Source organism: Ochlerotatus camptorhynchus, unplaced genomic scaffold (assembly GCF_037179485.1).
Source record: "Ochlerotatus camptorhynchus isolate MF236.1 unplaced genomic scaffold, CSIRO-AGI_Acam_v1.1 ptg000002l, whole genome shotgun sequence".
In the NCBI taxonomy this organism is placed as follows: domain Eukaryota; kingdom Metazoa; phylum Arthropoda; class Insecta; order Diptera; family Culicidae; genus Ochlerotatus; species Ochlerotatus camptorhynchus.
In genome coordinates, this window is record NW_027040494.1 from 2,981,032 (window position 1) to 3,000,986 (window position 19,955).

The following is a 19,955-nucleotide window of genomic DNA, read 5'->3' on the forward strand; positions in this document are numbered from 1 at the left end:
ACTGATCTTAAACTAGGAGATGTTAAATTATCACTGTCGTCAGAAGTTAAGTATTTGGGAGTAATCCTAGATAGTAAACTCTGCTTGAACAGACATATGAAACAACAAATAGAAAAAACAACAAATGCTTTTTTGGGTCTGTAAAAGATCATTTGGTAAAAAATGGGGTCTAAAGCCGAAGATGATACATTGGATCTACTCGGCTATTGTTAAACCCAGAATCACTTATGCATCACTAATCTGGTGGCCGAAAACCAGACAACAAACGGCACAAGTTAAATTGAACAAGTTACAAAGACTTGCTACTCTTTCCATTACTGGAGCAATGCGTAGTACTCCTTCGAAGGCATTAGATGCTCTACTCAATATTCTTCCTTTACATCAATTTATTCAAATGGATGCAATGAAAAGTGCTCTGATGCTCAAACGGTCCATGAATTTCTTTGATGGAGATCATATTGGACATCTGAGCATTTTAAAAAAGTTTCAAATAAATCCACTAATTTTAATGAATGAAGACTGGATGTTAAATCGTAACAACTTCAATCACCAATTCAAAGTTCCTGAAGTGACTCGTTATGATTGGAATACAGGAGAGCCATCTTTTGGTCCTGGGTCAATAGTATTCTATACGGATGGATCGAAACAAGATAATATGGTTGGGGCTGGAATAAGTGGTCCTGGGATCAGCCTATCGGTGCCGATGGGAAAATGGCCAACAGTATTTCAAGCTGAAATATATGCCATCCTAGAATGTGCCACGATTTGCTTAAAAAGAAATTATAAAAATGCAAACATATGTATTTGTTCAGATAGCCAAGCAGCGTTGAATGCTCTAAAAACCAAAACTTGCACTTCAAAACTGGTTTGGGAATGCTCTAAGCTATTGCAGCATTTGTCCTACTGTAATAAGGTTAACCTATACTGGGTTCCTGGTCATTGCGGAATCGAAGGGAACGAAAAAGCTGATCAATTGGCTAAAGTGGGATCATCAATGCAATTTATTGGCCCTGAACCATTTTTAGGATTATCTTTTTGTGCTCTTAAAATGGAGTTCAATAACTGCGAAAGAATAAAGGTACAGTGCAACTGGAATAATACCTTAAACGCTCGGCAATCAAAACGTTTCATAGAGCCCAACGCTTTGCACACACAAAAACTGCTGACCTTATCGAAACACGATTTGAGTACATATACTGGTTTGATTACAGGACACTGTCCTAGTAAATATCACCTTAAACTTATCGGAAAAGTTGATGAAGACAGATGCCGTTTTTGTAAACTAGAGAGTGAGAGCTCTAAAAATTTGCTCCCAATCAAGTTATACATTTCATAAGGAATGCATTACCTGTTTGGGATAATTGCCAACAACAGTAGTGGTGGTTGCTCATATAAATAGCATCTTGCAATTGCGTTACGGCAAAATCAAAAGAGGATACACCACAATAGATCAAAGTTATGGTCGCGGTGGTATTATGTCCCCAACACAGAAAAAAAATCCCACAACATGCATGGCGTTTTTGAGTACTATACTGAGGTGCAAATCAACAAAAAATGTGTGACGAAATAGTGTCAGTTCCTATTGTAGTCGATGTCGAATTTGATCACAGCAAAATAGCTCAACATTGATCAACCCAATGTAGTTATGTAGGGAAAATTCTGGCATTTCTTAACCATTACATTCAATTTAAATACATTATCTCATGCGTAATACGAACGGTGCTCTGATTATGCTAACGTGAATTGTCGCGAATTGAATCATAACCGAAAAATTTAAGATAAAGTATAATAGTCAAAAATGCAGTTCTACGTCATACTGCGTTCGTGTCTAGGACACAACCCTTTATTTTTTTAGTGAATAGAAAAAGAAATGATTCCCTGGCAGTTTAACAAAAAAAAAAAATCATTAATAGCTAATCTGTTAACAAGACTTCTTCTGTGTGCAAATAATCGTGCTCACTCTGTGGAAACGCAAAAAAAACCGAAATGTTAGAGTTAATTCATTCAAGTTCTCCCCAATTATTCAGTAATTTAAAACTGCTCGAATGATTTGACCAAGTAACTCATATCCCATTGAGTGTTTAACTCCCACAATGCATTTTACTCTACGCGTTACCAATCATCTTCAAGGAGTAAAATCCTTCCTTAGTAATTCACTGTTCATGCTGCCGCAGTGCTACCCATACTTCCAGATCGAGGCCCATTAGCCCAGCCAGGACCATAACTTCCAATTGATTACACCTGTCACCCACATGGCTTCAACTGCACATAAACTGTTGCATGTACCTTCTCCCTCCCACGATAATGTCTGGCAGCACGGAAAGGGGAAAAACACCAGCCAAACCCAAGGGATGTGGAAAGAAAGACGAAAGCTTACTTACCCATTAGTTTTATTACTTCCGAGTGGTTGAGAAACAGGTCAAAGTATCCATGCGAGAGCTGAACCACGCTCAGCACCTGAAGCAGCAGCGGGAAGATATTCCAGTGGGAGGTCATTTTCAGAGTGCGAGCACTGAGATTGGCGCGAATTGAATTTCACTAGATTTCACGAGACGCACGAGTGTCACTTATTAATCACTTGCGATTTTCAGAGCATTATTTAAGTAGCAGCAGTGGACAGCAGTCGGAGTTGAAAGAGAATTACAGACGACTTCGCACCATCGAGTGTACGCGCACAGGCACTAATTGCACAAATACACCGACGACAACGACGACGAGCGATAGGCTCCACAGACACAATCAAATTAATTTCAGCATAAATTTATAATTATTTGTTTCGTTATTTGCACAGCGTAGCGTATTTTGCTTCATCAATCATTTCAACTGTCGCGTCCATGTTCCAGCGTCTGAGCCAGAGTGAGCATCAGTATCATCATCATTCATTCACTCGACGTCGACGATGACGTTTGGGAGGACAACGGAAGCGGAACTACGCGAGATTTCGTCCATTACTGCTCGGTGGGCTTTCACCCACTTTCTCGTTGAACGCGTTTGCGCAGGGGGGGAAAACGTTAATTCCACTATTGCATCAAGTGGTCGAGCTTTTTAACGATAATCCATCAGGTGCACTTCACCACGGGTAGAGGCCGGCAATCGGTCCCAGCAGCAGGCTGGCTCATCATGAATATTCATCACGGATGCTCGTAAAATTTGAATTTTTAATTATTTTCATTTCAGGTGCACTCCGGGGCACAATCACTCACCATTCCCGGGGACCCAGGCAGATTTGGAACCGCGGAAACGGTTGGGCTCAATTTATTATTAATTTTTATCTCCTCAGCTTTTGTTTTCACTCGTAATTAGATATTGATTTAACGCTCCACATGATTAATGCATCGGTTTTCGCAATTTGTCGCATTTTAATTTGATTACCACCTCTGCAATGGACTGCGATGTTGATGCTGATGAGCTGGTGGTGCTGTATGGCGAAAAGAGATACAAATGCCAAATTATTGTTTGTTGAACGAACAGACTTTATGGAGATTGGCTGGAAAGGTGGTTGATCGAGCGGTGATTATTTTAAATGACGTTTTCACAATGATACAGAATATGTGAGGATTTGTGACATTGGTGAAAATAACAATTTTATTCAATTACATTTCTTCTTGTGTAATTCACGTAAAGTAAACAGTTGTTAACGGAATTCAGCAAAAAAAAAAAAAAATCAAATTCCAACTGTAGAACAAACTGAAGTCAACTCTATCGGGCAGCTCTGTCGAATGAGCCAATTTCTTAAGGACCCATGCACTTACTACGTAAGATTTACAGACTTTTTTTTTCGTTTTCTTATAAGAGAGTGGTAGTGGCATTTTGTAGAGCGTATATTTTATGATAAGAAAATTCTGGCATAAAAAGATTGCTCAGCTGTAACATTTTTATCAGATTGGAGCGCATAGCCTAAGGAATCGGTAGAATACATTCAGTGAAATGTGTTGATGGGAAAATTCAGTTAAATTATCGTTTAAATTTTTGTTGCCGAAAACAGTCAATGGGTGCTCAAGCCGCCATTAACCCTAATTATCGCCCCGTAACGTGGGTAGATCACCTTTTCGTGGTACGTTACGGGATGTAAGATCTACCACCGATTCCTAGTCCTGACTTCTTCAAACTAGGGGAACAGGTTTTTTTCAGTAATCAAAGGAACACATCTTAGTCCTTGTTACTTTTTATGCCTTGTTGATAGTGATAAGTCCTCGGGTTGCGTGGACCGAGGATGATCTTGAAACAAGGAAAAAATGAGTTAGTTAGTCTTCACCTATGTGATTCCTAATCTTCTATTCGTTGTTTCCTAGTTTGAAGTGGTTAAGACTAGGGTTCTGATGCATGGTCATTATCGGTGTCATGTCTTGTTTTTTTTGCTAAGGAATCCAATTTTGACTGACAAAGGGGCGCGCCTTTGGAGGGTGTTTCAACACTCCGAAGGGTATAAATAGCGGAACCTTTCAGTTAGAATCGATTGCGTGCGATGAAGGCAAGAATGACAACTGTATCAAAACCGAATACTTCATCATTTCTCAATAGCACTAAACTAAGGACACGGATATACTACAATAGATCAAATTACTGGTCGCAGTGGTGTTATGTCCCGAACAGAGGAAAAAAAACCCTAATTATTTTTGAATTCTCATAGAATTATCTTAAAATCCTCCTTAAGGGGAAGTTCATCGCTCTGAAAAAAATAATTACGTTTTGATTTTTCTAAAAATATTAGAAAAATACATCAAAAATCTAAAAAGAACACATTTTTCAAGGAAAATGCAGATGCAAAAAAAAAGTAGAAGTCATCATCAAAAAACCACAAAACAACAACTTTTCGGTTTTGCTAAGGGTCACATTTTTTTCATGATGAGATAAAAAAAAAAATTATGTAAATTTTCAGAGAAATCTAAGGAAAACAAATATTTTCTTGAATTTTTGATAATTTTTCCCAACATTTTTAGAAAAAATAAAAATGTGCCGAAAAAAATATTCTTGGGCGGTAAACTTCCCTTTAAATTCACCTGCTATTCATTTTTTAAAGATTCCCATCAAATCTATTTTGAATCACTTAGGAATTCAATTCAGATCTTCTGTTGAACTGATTATAAATGATTAAAGTTAGAATCTTAAGTAGCATATAAGCCTTGAACATGTAGTTCTTTGTCAACTTTTGCAATCCCTAAATGTTGTTTTATGTCAGAATGTTCTGGAATGCTATTCAGAATGTTGAGGAAATATAAATCTAAATTCACTGTGAAATCTCCTCTTTTGAAAATCTCTTTAAATTGATTCAAAATCCTTATGAATTCTCGTAGCGATTTCCTTAAAACTATCTTAAGCTTGAAGTTCGATAACGTTTTTTTTTTTAATTGTTTTGAATTAATTGAATGATTGATTAACATTTAAGAGATTTTCTAGTTTCAGAGTGATCATTAGGAGTAGATTACGAATTGTTTCCATATTATAATTAAGTTTTTGCTAAAGTTAATTCACTTTGAATTCTCATTCCGAATTCTTTTAGAATGCTACCTGAAAATCCTTCAAAATTCTCTGCACTTCTGGTCATAATCTTAAAAAAATCTCCTTTTTACTACTTTTGGGATTCACCCATACTACAGTTTTCATGAAATGCTTTACAAAATTACATGCAGCTTATTTTCACATTTCTTTGGGATTGTCCTCTGAATTCTTTAAGCATTCTAGAGACTCTCTAGTAGAGAGAGACAATTGTAGCGGATTAAAATTCTCACCTTAGCTGACATTCTGAATTAAATTCTCTAGACATTTCTTCAAAATTTAAGTGTTAGGTGTTAAAATGTTTAAGTTTAATTTTAGTCCAAGAGTATTCTATCTGAGGTCTTTGTTTTTTTTTTATTTGAGGAATTTTTAAAGTCTGAATTTTTGAAAATTTTAGTTATGTAAAAACTGGTTAGCCTCCACATCTTGAACATTGTCTCTTGTGATTTTCAAAAAAATTCTTTATCCGCGATCTCTAAAGTCCTAAGCAGAATAGAATTTTAGAAGATAGTGCTATTTTTTTCCTAATTATCAGAATTTATGAGTTTATTCTATCAATGTATTACTATGACATTCGATCCAATTACCCACTCACCCTGTAGTGTTCAAAATTCCAAATCCTGCGACAAAATTTGGACTTCAAAAATTTATTTAAATTATGGAAAATCACTTGACAATTTAATGCAATTTTGGAGAAAAACCATGTTTTAAATTTAGATTTTTTTTTCATTGAGATTTTCCGGTTTGCTGCATTAAAAAAAAGCCATAACTTTTTTACCCAACGACATCTATTGCTGATATCAACCATGTTTTATCGAATTTTTCTGGTTATATACAACCTTGAAATAATGTGATGGGTACCTGGGAAAAATCCACTTGAATAGTTTCATGTTGCCAGGCTTTACCAATCGTTAGTTGTAATGGTTTGTTATGATGATAAAAAAGAAAAGGAGCTCGGTGGCTTAGCAGTGACCGATTTTGCTTACTGAGCATAATATTGTGGTTCGAATCCCATTTTTTGGATCATGACTATATTTTTAGCGCGCAAACTTGATTTTCTATGGATCTACATTACGTTATGGTTCATTGTGAACGTTCTATGGATCATTCGCAATATATGTATGAGTAATTCGTACAATTTAAATGCTCACTCTTTAGAAATTTAGCGGTACATTTGAACAATTATGTTGCTAAATTTTACATAATATGTGGATCTTAACGACAATTTTTATGGATCCTCCATACTTTTTAAGGGATTCTCACCGAAGTTTTATGGATCATTTCGAAGTTTTTTTAATGAGAATTTTTATTTCTTATGGATAATTTATTAATTTATTTATGCAAAAGTTTGTTTGCCCAAAGAAACATAATCCACGCCATAAAAAATATTGATTTTTCAACTCAAATTCCAGTGGCACCGGTGGTGTAGTGGTAAGCGTGATTGCTTATCACCCCAGCAGGCCTGGGTTTAACCCTAGTCGGCGCCGCCGGGATATTCTTAGGCATAACATCTCTGATCCAGCCTTCCTTCGGAAGGGAAGTAAAGCCGTTGGTACATGGTACATGAGTTGATGGGTCGATAGGTAGGGTCCAGGTGTGGGAGCTGCCTCCCTGGGGTCGGTTGCATTGGTACTCAGCACGCAAAACAAAATCGACGGAAAAAAATCAAGGAAAAACTCACATTGCTACAAACAATTACGAATACACTCAACGATTGCTTAATCAGCCTTAAACTTTAATAATATAGTATCTCTACGACTTAAATTCTTAGTAGTGATGATTGAGTACATGGCACTGAAGAAGTCTACAGGCAATTGTGGGCTCTGCAGAGATGCAGATTTGAGTTTTTCACAAAATTTGTAATTAATCAATATCTACAAAAACTTCATACATCTTTTTAAGAAATTCAGTTGAAAAAAATGTGAGAGGCAAACTTTCGTGTTAGTGAGGGCCAAAAAATCATCATATTTCCAATTTTTTCCCTTCGAAAAATTCTCCAAGACGCTATTTTTATGGAATTTATTAAACATTTGGGAAAATCTTAGTTTAAGCATATGGAGGGAAAAAACCTACTTTGGTTTTATTACATGCAATAGTGCCTATGATTCCGAGACCATGAAAATTATGAGAATCGATTACAAGCAATGTTTTAAATGTAAAACTACGATTAAAGTTCATAGTTATATTTTCCCTAAAAACTAGATTCAATAATCTTTCATTTGACTTTTTGATCCAAAAAATCGGTGAAGTGGTTCAAAAATGCTGTTTTTTCGGACCACTCTAATATTGGTCTTATATTTTTTGATAAGTAGCACATTACAAGTTGAACCCGATGTTTTTGTTGTTTTATTTATTAAAATTTACCTCATATTACACATACTGTAAGTAGTATTTAAGAAAATTCCATCTTGGAAAATTTTGCGAAGGCTATAGTATGAGTGGCAGTTGATAAATTTTTATCATTATTAATTTATTGGCTGATTTAAATTGTGCATTGTAATGCACACAATGCAGTTGTAAATATTTATTTTTGGGCCAAATATCTTCTACAGAACATGCACAATTGTTCAGAAGCCGTATTTAGGTCAAATACATTGATTAGTTGGAGCTGCTCTCTATGCTCCATATGTTCTTGTCTTTGGAGGTTGCTCTCAGTCTTCGAAGGGTATAGATAGCGGGACCTTTCAATTAAAATCGATTCCTTGCGATGAAGACAAGAAGGACAACTATATCAAAACCGAATACATAATCATTTCTCAATAGTGATGGAGTAATACGACATGCACTAAACTAAGAAAACGTGATATACGACAATAGATCAAATTACAGGTCGCAGTGATTTTATATTCTGCGAAAAAACATCCATTAGTTTTAAGTAAAAAGTACCATAGTAGATTAGCTGGCGTGTACCAAAAAAAAAATGCGGAAGAACTTTGAATATAGGGGAAATGCAGGTAATGTCAACCTAAGTTCCCCAATTTGGGCCCATACATAAATTCAGCAATCGAATAAATTTTCAATAGCAACCAAAAATATCCGTTAGTAACGTCTCAATAACGCGTTCATCTAGATAAAATTGATAAATAGCACATTTTTAGCGATGGGCCCAATCTTAGATCCATAGGCCAACATTAGAGACATTTCCCCTATGCGGTCCTTTTACGATGTCAATGTCATTTGCGCACTGACATTGAGGCGAATAAAATTGATTTTCTAACTGTACGAACTGATAATGACATCAGGTGGCAAGTGAAATTCAACATTTGGTAGGTATTGATATTTTGCAGCACTGATTGAGACAACATTGGTTTAGGAAGCAATTTTCCATCTCTTTTCTATCTATCTATCTATTAATTTATTTACAACTTTGTCGAGCATTGAGTATGTCACAAATAAGTTAGCGAGTTTGTAACATCAACATTTTAATTATTCGATATAGTTGTAGAACAATGTATTGAGCAATTCCAGGCCAAATAGCAACAAATAATGATGTTCGACCCGAGATTCTACTATTTTTCATAAACCTTGCATAATTGATTGTTAAGGACAATCATTCACATTTGCTCTAAAATTCGACCATTTTAATTCTTGCAAATTAAAAAAGGGCATATTCACCATTTTTCAATAAATCGTTGCACGAAAACATCTCTTCAAATCGAATTGACAGTGTTCACTCAGCTGTCGACAGAAGCAGGCTACTTTCAATGTGTGTCACGCAATCATCTGTTTACTCAGCAGCAACCATTGCATTGTGTGGTGCTCCTCATTGTCCTCCATCAGCAGTTCTTTCGGTCGATGCGTCGTCGACTTTGGAAAGCAACCGTTTAGTGATGAGTGTGTGAGTGCTGACCACGTTTTGCTTCCATTGCTGCAATAGAAGCGCCCTCCGTTGGCGATACTGCCATACAATGAAACCCCTGGAAACGGATCCCGTTCTGATGGAGGCGGCTTATGGGACAACGGAAGATATTGTTGCGCTTATGTTAACTTCTCATTTGGTGACGGTCGAAGTGCGCCGCTCTTAAGCGCGCTGCAACCCCACCCAGAAGGATTTTACACAGATTCTATCTAAGCTAGTTTTTTATGGCAGTGGCTTGAGGAGCGAATCCTGGATAAAGAGCCACCGTGTGTTTAATCAATGGGCGGAGTCATACGGCCATAAACAGAGAACAGATGGTATAATCCCATTTTGAGAAATTATTCTGCAACATACAATAAAGCGTTTATTGTGTTGTATCTTTTGACTATAGTATTAATATGTATTGTTTAGTAAACAAGAATCATCGGTTCTGTAAATTTAATTCGATTGAGCCTTATAAAATGAATTAATTAACTTCAAAACAAAAATATTCAAATTGACGTAAGAGAAACATTTATACGCAAAAATATATTATTTCTAGAAAAACATATAAACATATAAAAAACATATAAACGGTATTTAATTTGAAGTAACTTAGAGAAAAACAAAATCAAAAAAGTGATAAATATTAAAAAAAAATCATGTTCAATATATAAATGTTTGCAAACTTTCGAAATATTGTAAAACTTGAACAAAATATTTAGGGGCTGTTCATTAGCTACGTAGACAGTTATTTTGGATTCTTGACCCCCGCCCCTCCCCGTACGTAGACAATTGTCCATACAAAAAAAAAAATATTTGTATGGGCCATGGATGATTGCAACCCCCCCTTCCCCCCCACCTAAGCTGTCTACAGCCCTTTACATTCACTAATTTTCAGAAATCTTGGTTAACTTTGGTGAAATGTTGAACTTTTTGTTAGCTCCTTTTATTGAAATCTTTTCTAATATTCTACGAGACCCAAGCACATTTACAGTGGTCTTATTGCACCAAAGTATACCTAAAACATCACTTCCACTTTTTATAATTACTTTTTTCTCAAAATGATTATACCAAATTTACTGCACTTTTATTTCAATAAAGACTTTATTTTTCCCTAAACTTTGTTTTAGCAAAAATGTGAATGATTGCCCTTAACATAAAATTATACAAAACATGAAGCAAATCGAAGAAAATCGAGTCTGATCGATGCGTCATTTGACGTGAAACTGCTCTGTTTGAAGCAACTTTGCTGAAGAATGCCATTGTATATCTTTAATGGCTCACAATAGTGGTTTACAAGATTCCACTGGTGAATTGAAAAGAGATAACACTCCAAGGAAAAACTCGTCCCTGTAGATACTTTTGTTCCTTGATTTGTTTTCCGTCGATCTTGATTTTCGTACTGAGTACCAATGGTACCGACGCCAGGGAAGCAGCTCCCACACCTGATCGTTACCTATCGACCAATCAACTCATGGACAGAGGACCAACGACTTTACGTCTCGTGATCAGAGATTTTATGCCTCAGAACATTCCGACGGCGCCTGCTGGAATCGAAGCCAGGTCGATTGAGGTGAGAGGCAATCACGCTTCCCGGAGCCGTTACTTTGTATTTGAAAATCCATTAATTTGCATCTCTATTTTTATACAGCAATGAACGCAGTAAGCTCTGCCCGCGAACGGTTGGTATGTTTTCGCTGGCGCTGATTTCATCTGTTTTCCGCATACTTTTTAATTGTACCAAGTCAAAAAATATCAGTTTTCGCGATAAGTGTAAATTAAGATCTATCACGTTTTAAGAAGCTTTTTAGTGATATTGTAATTAATATGAAAACTCTGGGACAAGAATTTGTTTCGAGTAGCTGTATTGATGTGGTGTCGCGTTGGTCGGTTTTTCTTTTCGCTTGTGTTTGGTGCTTTGCTTCCTTCCCAAGTAGAGTTAGTAGTATAGTTTTTTTTTTCTTTTCTTGATACTGGCGTTCTGCCTTCCGAAGGATGCACGCGAGTGAGGTGCTAGGCAAAATTCGGTGCAAATGTATAACTTCACATGTGATGCAAAATGTTGTGTTGGGTTGTAAAAAACAACACGGAACACACGATTATCGCGAGTGGTTCGTTCACTTTTGGAGGCAAAATTTGGTGCGATCCATCTGATTATAAATCAATAATTAATGCACATTTCCATATATTACTAAATACGCGCCAGATTTTGAAACATCACATTTCACTACCATTATCGAATAATGGTAATGCAATTTACATGCGGGGCTTATTGTATGTGAAAGTAACCTAGGAATGGACGTGAATAACCAGGCATTTTGAAATGGGTTGCTGAATCTGCAGTAGAGCTACTCCCGGAGTAAACTTGCTTTAAATTATTACACCAAGGATTATGGTAAGCAAATTTCTTCCATAAAACCACTGTCGGCCAGTGGGGGTTAGATTGAATACATCTCTATTTTTATACAGCAGTGAAAAGTCAAAATGAAATTATTCTATGAACAACTTTATAAATTTACATGAACGAGTAAATCTTAGTTTTAAATAAATGAATTACTTATCGTTGAATGATAAATTTTATATCCAAAAACCTGTTCCAGTTTGTGGCTGAAACGTACAAAATATTTTTACATGTGTACAGAATATTTTCGTCGTTGGAGTTTAGCTTCATATAGACTTTAAAAACTCTGAAAATTACTCTTACAAAACAATTTATTTGAATAATGTATCGATTAATTATGAATTTGGACCAATCTGGTTTTGTCGACTTCCAAAAGATATGCAATTAAAAATTTTGATCTTAATTTTTACGCGTTGCATCACAACTCGATCAATTTTTATCACTAGTGCTTTTTGCTACAACGATCCTTAACAAAAAGTGCTGTCTGCGTGCAATGCTATTAACGAGAAACCTGATTTATTCAGCCAAACGAACAATGTGTAATGAAAACTTTGAATAGCATTTAAAAGTCATTAATAAATCATACACATCTAGCGCTGATAATCATAAGGGCCTAACTGCGATGATCGATTCTCTTCATCGATTTTCTCTTGTTTTTTTTTTTGTAATGCGTTTATTTTTTCCAGGCTAATATTCATCGTTTAGATTACAAGATTACAAAATTAATTAAAACTAACGTTAGTAAAGCGGGGGCCGATTACTCGCGGGTATCTCGAGGTTAGGGGTAACAAATCGATTTTCTTTTCGCTTTACTATAGTTAAGTGAAAAAAATTTCCAAAATTATTACAATACAGTGAAGTGAAAGCTGAGGGGAGCAGCTCTGTCGGTAAAGGCACAGCTACAAAGCAAAACCATGCTGGATACAAACATGATATAGGCATCAAAAGCTCTCAATTTAAAACTGTGAAAGTGCATCTAGAACACTACGTTGAGCGCACGCAATAAACTAATATGCGATAAGTTATAAGCTTGAACTGCGAAGAAGAAGAAGAAGAAGAAGAAGAAGAAGAAGAAGAAAAAGAAGTGAATGGATGTTGCTAACGAAAGCAAGAAATGTTACCCCAACCGATTTATTAACGATAGAGAAGCTCGGTGAAGAGAATCGATCATCGCAGGTAGACCTTTATGACTCTGAACGCTAGACATTATAGTTATTCATGGTCAGGATCGCTTGTATTTTTGTTTTTTTTTTTTATTATTATTCTAGTAGATATTCATGCTTCGAAAACCACACCAAAATCCACAATTCAAATAAATTTAATGTTCAACCCTGAATTCAGCAAAAGTAAGCAGATCAATTTCAACAATTCAAGACAAAGTCAAGAATGCTAAAGATTATTTGTTCTTGAATTAGTAGATTTTCATACTTTTAGAACCACACTACAAACGAAAATAAACAATGTAAATTAACTTCAATATCAAAACTTAATTTAGTTGCCAAAATTGCCTAAGCCTATCAATTGAAACAATCAGTGGAAATTCTGTGTAAATGTGAATGCTTGATCCTTTGAATTTAAAATTTAATGACCCAATAAAGAGTTAACAGATATAATATATAAACAGCCATTCCATAGCAAAACGATTTATTTAGTTATTTTTTTTTTTAGTTATATTTTATAAAAGCTATCAAGTTTTGGGTTTTCTCACAATACTCCTATGTGACAAGACTACCATGCGTCTCCATTTATACATAGCTAACATAGTCTCATAATCTATACCTATTTGATTTGATCTATATTTATTTAAGTGGCCTGCTTCTGTCGAGAGCCGAGTGAACACTGTTAGCAAAGGTTCACCTAATATTGTACGCACCCTTCATTATGAGAAACAAATTCTCTGAAGATCAGAACCATGAATTTTCTGAGAAACTTTTAAGAACACAAAAATCAATCCTTACATACAAACAATAGAATATTAGGATTGAAGACTTGATATAATTTAAAGGGAGCCTTGGATAAACTCCATCACCCTTGGAGCACAGAAGGGAACTTAAAACACTTCGCGGATGGATTCATAAATCATCTCAACAGAAATATAGGGATACCTGGGGTAACATACACCGTTGGGGCAAGATGCACTTTCTTCGTTTTAAGCAGAACATACATTTTTACAACAAAATAGTTATCCTACAAGTTTGTGTATGTTTGCTTTGGACACCGTATCAATTTGGCAGCTCGATGTTATCAGATGATATAAATAAAACCAAAACCAGTTTGCATTGGATATGGAGTAATTTTGTCCTCCGCATTGTAAAGATTTTAAAGTGATTCAAACATTATTAAACGTCGGTAAAAGATATTACCGATTTTATTGAGAATAGAACTACAGCTTTCTGATTAAAATACTGGTAACTTTTACTATGTATATCTCTTTAATGATAAAAAAAACATTTTCATTATACATTCGGGTCAAAATGCAGTCCAATGCTGATCATTTAGTAAAAAAGCTTTGTTCGTTCTATTCTTTCTTCAGAAATGGTCCGCAAAGTTCCGAAGTCTATAAAGCGGTAATGGTCCATTGGAAAACTACTATCCAAACTGGAAGCTGACCAAAACAAAGACGTTCTTCTGTCTCAATTGGTCATTAACTCTTATAAGACGGCAAAGAGTGTCATATTGACCCATTATTGTAATGCATTTTGCCACATTTTTGTGGTGAATTCGCCTCATCATTATGGTGCACTTTGCTCCTTTGTTGTAGTGCAGTTTACCCCAGCATGGGTGCATTTTTACATTTCCAGATTATTTGATCAATTTCTAAAATCGCTTTTAAAGGTATGTTTTCAAAGTTTTCATGTATGTTGCGAATATAAACTACTAAATAATGCTTACGATAATTTGGGCAATACATGATATTTACTTTTGCTTTTCATTTTAGCGAGCAGTCACCTTGATTTCCTTAACTAGTGCATTTCACCCCAGGAATCCCTACATTATATTCACTGATTGAGAAAACAGCTCTATTGCAAAATTAGCTGAATGAGAAAATTCCTCTTTGAGGTCAATCAAACTTTTGAACAAGGTTACCTTCATTAATTTAGCTACAAAACATGTGTTCGTACAAGCGACATTTTCCGCCTTGACCCTAAGTATATTATATCAACATTAACAATCGACATATACCACCACTTGTTCTTACTGTTTCTCTGTAATGTGCTGTCTCTGAAATACGAATACAATAAATATACCACAGTATCATCTGCTATGGCAGGACGGTTGAAATCGCATTATCGTCTTTTATTCATCAAATCACCAACGTACGAAAGGGTCCTGACCGTGCGCGATCAAGATGTTTTTCGGAAAAAATGTTCGCTAATTGCCTGATTGAGAAGTACGAAAATTAAATTTAGCTTAGTTACGAGAAGCGGTTGAAAAGTATGCACCTGAAACATAAAATATGTCATTTTCTCTCACCAATCATAAAATTGTAGCTCGCTGAATGCGAAATTGACTGGTGTCATGTGTCAAACACACCATTTTCAACCATTTCTTGTAACGTATAGATACAAAATATCATCATGACATCTGATGATTGCATGATTCTGATTAATTTTTTATAGCGACAGGAATGGTATCAACCTTGTTTTGGTATCTTTTCCGCTATCCTCCCGCTACTTGTTATTAGATTGTAGTCCGTCACTTCGAGTAAGCCGCGAGTATTCGGCTTCCTATTCTACTAACTTTAGTTATTAAGAAGTACTGTAAAAAGGACAATGGATTTCGCCCACATAGACCATGGTACATTTGGTAAAAAACCTTGCTTTTGAATACTTCTTTGTTTCGTCAATCATCAACTCTCCTCAAGGTCTATCTGCCAGATTTTCGAAATTCGGTGTCTGCCCGATCGAGTTTTATTTTATCTTACATACTTTAAGGTCCTGCAAACATTTTCATTCACACTTTGCACGTTCGAATAATACCTCGATCAACCTCCGATGATTAACCTCCAGCGTAAATCAATCCTTTTGGAAATTTCCACAAACCATTTATGCCCTCCATGGCAACTGGCACCAATTAATAAACTAAAGCCGTCTAACGATCCATTCTGCCGGAAACCACAAATTCACAACAACTGCCACAACAGGCAAACACGTACCCACACAGGCCACAGATATCGGTTACGATAACAACTCGGTAAAACCACATTAACAAACTGCGGATAATCACTTCCACGCTGCACGTCGACGGATGCCACGCACAACGATCCAACCTCTGGGGCGTTAAGTTATTAATTCACTACACGACCCGAACCAAATTCCTGCTACAGTGCAGTCTTCCACAACCACCATGTGCGTAGGTATCCTTGAAATTCACCGTGTCAATATTTGGACAGGACCAGCAAGCAGACTGGGGCGAGATTCACACGTCGTGCTCCAACGACCGCAGGATATCGACTGTGGGAGCTTTCCGTTCCATTGAGGACGACGACGACGACAGACGACTGTCAACAAGCTTACCCAACTCACACCCAATCGACCCCTTTCACTTCAATCGGTTGACTTTTTATCACCAAAACCACCCCACTTCCGGCGGTAGCAGCGAACGCGGAAACACATCCTTTCGAGTGGAAAACCGAACCGAGACTGATTGAATGCTAGGTTTCGCGGCGAGATCCTGCGTCCTGAACCGGTTCGAATCCTTCGGATGAATTCCACGGAAGGACGGAACGGGAACGCATGCGCTTGTCCTTCCGGTCGGTGTAGCGGGGAAAGATTCGGGTTGGTGTTCATTTTGCGGTTTCCATCGGAACTTCTCGTGCCAGAGTAGAGCTTAGGTTGGCTACTACTTGTTGATTCCACATGTACCGGCATCCGGCTGCGGCACGGCAAAGGTGCAGACTGGCACCTACTGTGAAAGTTGTTATCCCTCAAGCGAATCGTATCCTCTGGTTCACCATTGAGTGGAAAGGAATTGCTAGTGGTAGTGTGGGTAAGGTTCAAGGCAGGGAAGAGTACTTCTAGCTGCATTCCTTCCGGAATAGTCAACATAGGAGGGGAAGTGAGGGCCACCGGCGTAAAAGTTTACGCTTATCAATGGTTGTAAATTTACGTTTCTGCTGTGGTGGAGTGGAAATTATTGTTGTCTTTTTAACGCTTTTTCATGGTTTGGTGGTGATTTGCATTTTAAGCTTTGAAAAGAACTGCGATAAGCAATTCTAGAACGACTAGTTGAAAGAGACGGTTTATACTTTGTAGAACACATAAGAGATTCTCATTGCCATTTTGCTACCTAAGTTATCAATCGATCTGAAATCAACGTTTATTCCTCAAAAAACTTGTTTTCAACTAAACAAGCGGAGAAAAAAATTCGGTTTTTTAGGAAAATGTAAATGCAGACCGCGTAAACGGTGTCCATCAGACTGATGCAAAATATGAAATTTTTGCTCCACAGGGACAAATTTGGATTTCTCATAACAATTTCCATATAAACTTCAAATAGTTTGTGCCAAGTCAGTTTCTTACCAAATGAGTTCCAATTTTGGGAAGCTAATCAGGACCCGATTTGGAACCGTTTCACCACTGTGGAGCGAAAATTTTGCATCAGTCTACTGTCCATACTACTTGGGATTTGACTTGATTTGTTACAACATTTAATATCTTTACATCTTGACCAGATAGAGAGTTCCTGTCTTCGTGGTGCACAAAAGTTCAAAATTTTCACACTACGCGATAGAAAGTAAATGTCTTGGGCAAAGTTGTTCAGGAAGCCAAGATCTTTTCGTTGGTTGACAGTAGTACAGGCACTAGTATACACTTGCAATTCTCGCATATACAATAGCTCGAGATCTTGACCTGCTAGAAAGTTGCTGTATTCCGTAAACTTGTTCAGGGGCTCATTATATTTTGGCTGGTGGACAGAAGTTCACCATTTTCTCACTACGTGCCACTAGTTTACATGTAGGTCATTCCAGCTCAAGTATATACCACCTTTGTTTGATTTCACCGATTTGAACCAAACTTTGACAAAATGCTTATTTTGGCATTATGAACAAAACACATTTTTAGTTTTGATCTTAAGTGCTTCGATCCGTCTGGGCTACAACCCTGGATTTTCAAGATTTTCAGAAATTCTATCTCTAAGAAGAGATTACTTCACAACCAAGTAAGCTATTTTTGTTCTTGGCTCGTTATTTTCAAGCAATTTAATGTTAATTTTTAAAGATTTACTAGAATCTTATTTTTGATTCAGTAACTACTGAAAACAGACTGATTACCAGAAGGTATTTAAATTATCAAAAAATGGGCAATTGTCACCCAGGGTGAGATTTTTTTATGTCTTTGTTGTTTGAGCTCCAATTTTCTCCTCACTTTGAAAGACCCTTCTACTTGATGTGTTTTAAAGGGAACATATTTTGAAAAAAAAATGTTTTTAAGATATTACCGGATGAGTGACAGGTTGTTTTGTACTCTATTATTTAATTTTTTTTTCTTGAATTCCTTTCGATAGCACAATTGCACAATAATGTTTAAATGTTATTTTTCACATGACCTGGATAGATTTTTCATTAGATGTATCATATGAAATCATAACAAGCCCATTTGTTTGCATGTGTTCAGAATGTAATTGAGGTCATAACAGTGAAATATACGTTCCTAGATCAAGCCAAAATGTTCAGCTTTAGAAGTATGATGAATTCAGATGAATTAGCATCATGCAAAATTTCAGGTGTTGATGGCAGTTGCTACTTGAATAATGCACCTTAAGTTCGATTTTAACATATATTATATTACGCGATAAAACTGACAAAACAAGTTCAACATGCGCCTCTTAGCGACGTCTGGGAGGTTCTTCAACAAGTCGAACTTGATCCTATCAGCCCCCGGAGCCGAATTGCGACACGAAAGGAGCGCGAGTGAGAGCTCCAGCATTGAAAAAGGCTGGCTGATCTCGTCTACCGAATTCGTCGTTTCGCGAGGAATCATCTGTGCCGGCACGGAATCAGGACATACTTTTCGCGCGAACTTGAGAATCCACCGATCCGAGTACTCCTCGCTCTCGTTGTTTGAAGACCGGTTACGCATCCTTCGCGCCGTGTTCCAAAGCGTATTCATCGACGTTTCGCGCGATAAACCGTCCACGAATTGCCGCCAGTATCCGCGTTTCTTGGCTTTGATGAGGCTCTTGAGTTCGTGTTCAAGAGTCGAGTACGCTTCGAAATACTCGGGTGTTCCGCGTTTCCGGAAAAGCTTAAACGCGTCGGACTTTTTACGATAAACCTCAGTGCATTGCTGGTCCCACCAAGGGGTAGGAGGTTTCCTACGAAAAGACGTTCCTGGAAACGGCCGAGTTTGAGCTCGAAACGCGCTGTCCAAGATCAGATTGGAGAGGAAGTTATATTCCTCCAACGGTGGAAGCTCTTCTACCGACGACACGGCTTCATCTATCGCGGTCTTGAACGTTGTCCAATCGATATTACGGGTGAGGTCGTACGCGACGTTAACGGATTCCGACGAATTGAACCCACTGGCAATCGAAATGCCGATCGGCAAGTGATCACTACCGTGGGGATCCTGGATCACATTCCACGTGCAATCCAACGATAATGAATTAGAGCAAAGTGTGAGGTCTAATCTACTTCCATTTGAGGATGGACCAGCCAAACGTGTTACTTCTCCATTGTTAAGAATTGTCATATTGAAGTTATCACAGAGGTCATATATCAAAGTAGAGCGGTTGTCATCATACACTTCCCCCCAGCCTGTACCGTGGGAATTAAAATCTCCCATAATCAACCGTGGAGTAGGAAGAACTGAACAGATATCTGAAAGTTGTTTTTGACTAATCGAAACTCGGGGAGGAATATACACAGAAGCAATACAAAGGCTCTTGCCTTTAACAAAAGCCTGACATGCGACAACTTCAATACCTGGAAATTGTGGAAGATTCACTCTATAGAAGGAATGGCACTTTTTGATCCCCAAAAGTACTCCTCCTCAACGCGAATCCTCACGATCCAGTCGAATAATGTTAAAATCATGAAAAGGAAGATCGATATCTGAAGAGAGCCAAGTTTCACACAGAGCAAATGCATCACAATCATTATTGTGAACCAAAAACTCAAACGATTCTATCTTAGGAATAAGACTTCGACAATTCCACTGTAGAACAGTGATCAAATCCCCGACCTCGTTTGGAAAATTATCCATCGAAGGAGAT

At 37.1% G+C, this 19,955-nt stretch overlaps 1 protein-coding gene across 1 annotated transcript in view; it reads right to left on the reverse strand.

Annotated features, from left to right (window-relative positions):
- Window positions 1-3,223, reverse strand: part of Drl-2 (Derailed 2) — a 275,456-nt gene extending 272,233 nt beyond the window's left edge. Inside the window, exon 1 of the mRNA XM_065225169.1 lies at window positions 2,382-3,223. Within this exon, the coding sequence (XP_065081241.1) occupies window positions 2,382-2,496 (115 nt within the window). The 5' untranslated portion in view covers window positions 2,497-3,223. The remainder of the gene's footprint in view (window positions 1-2,381) is intronic.
- Between the last annotated feature and the right edge of the window lie 16,732 nt (window positions 3,224-19,955).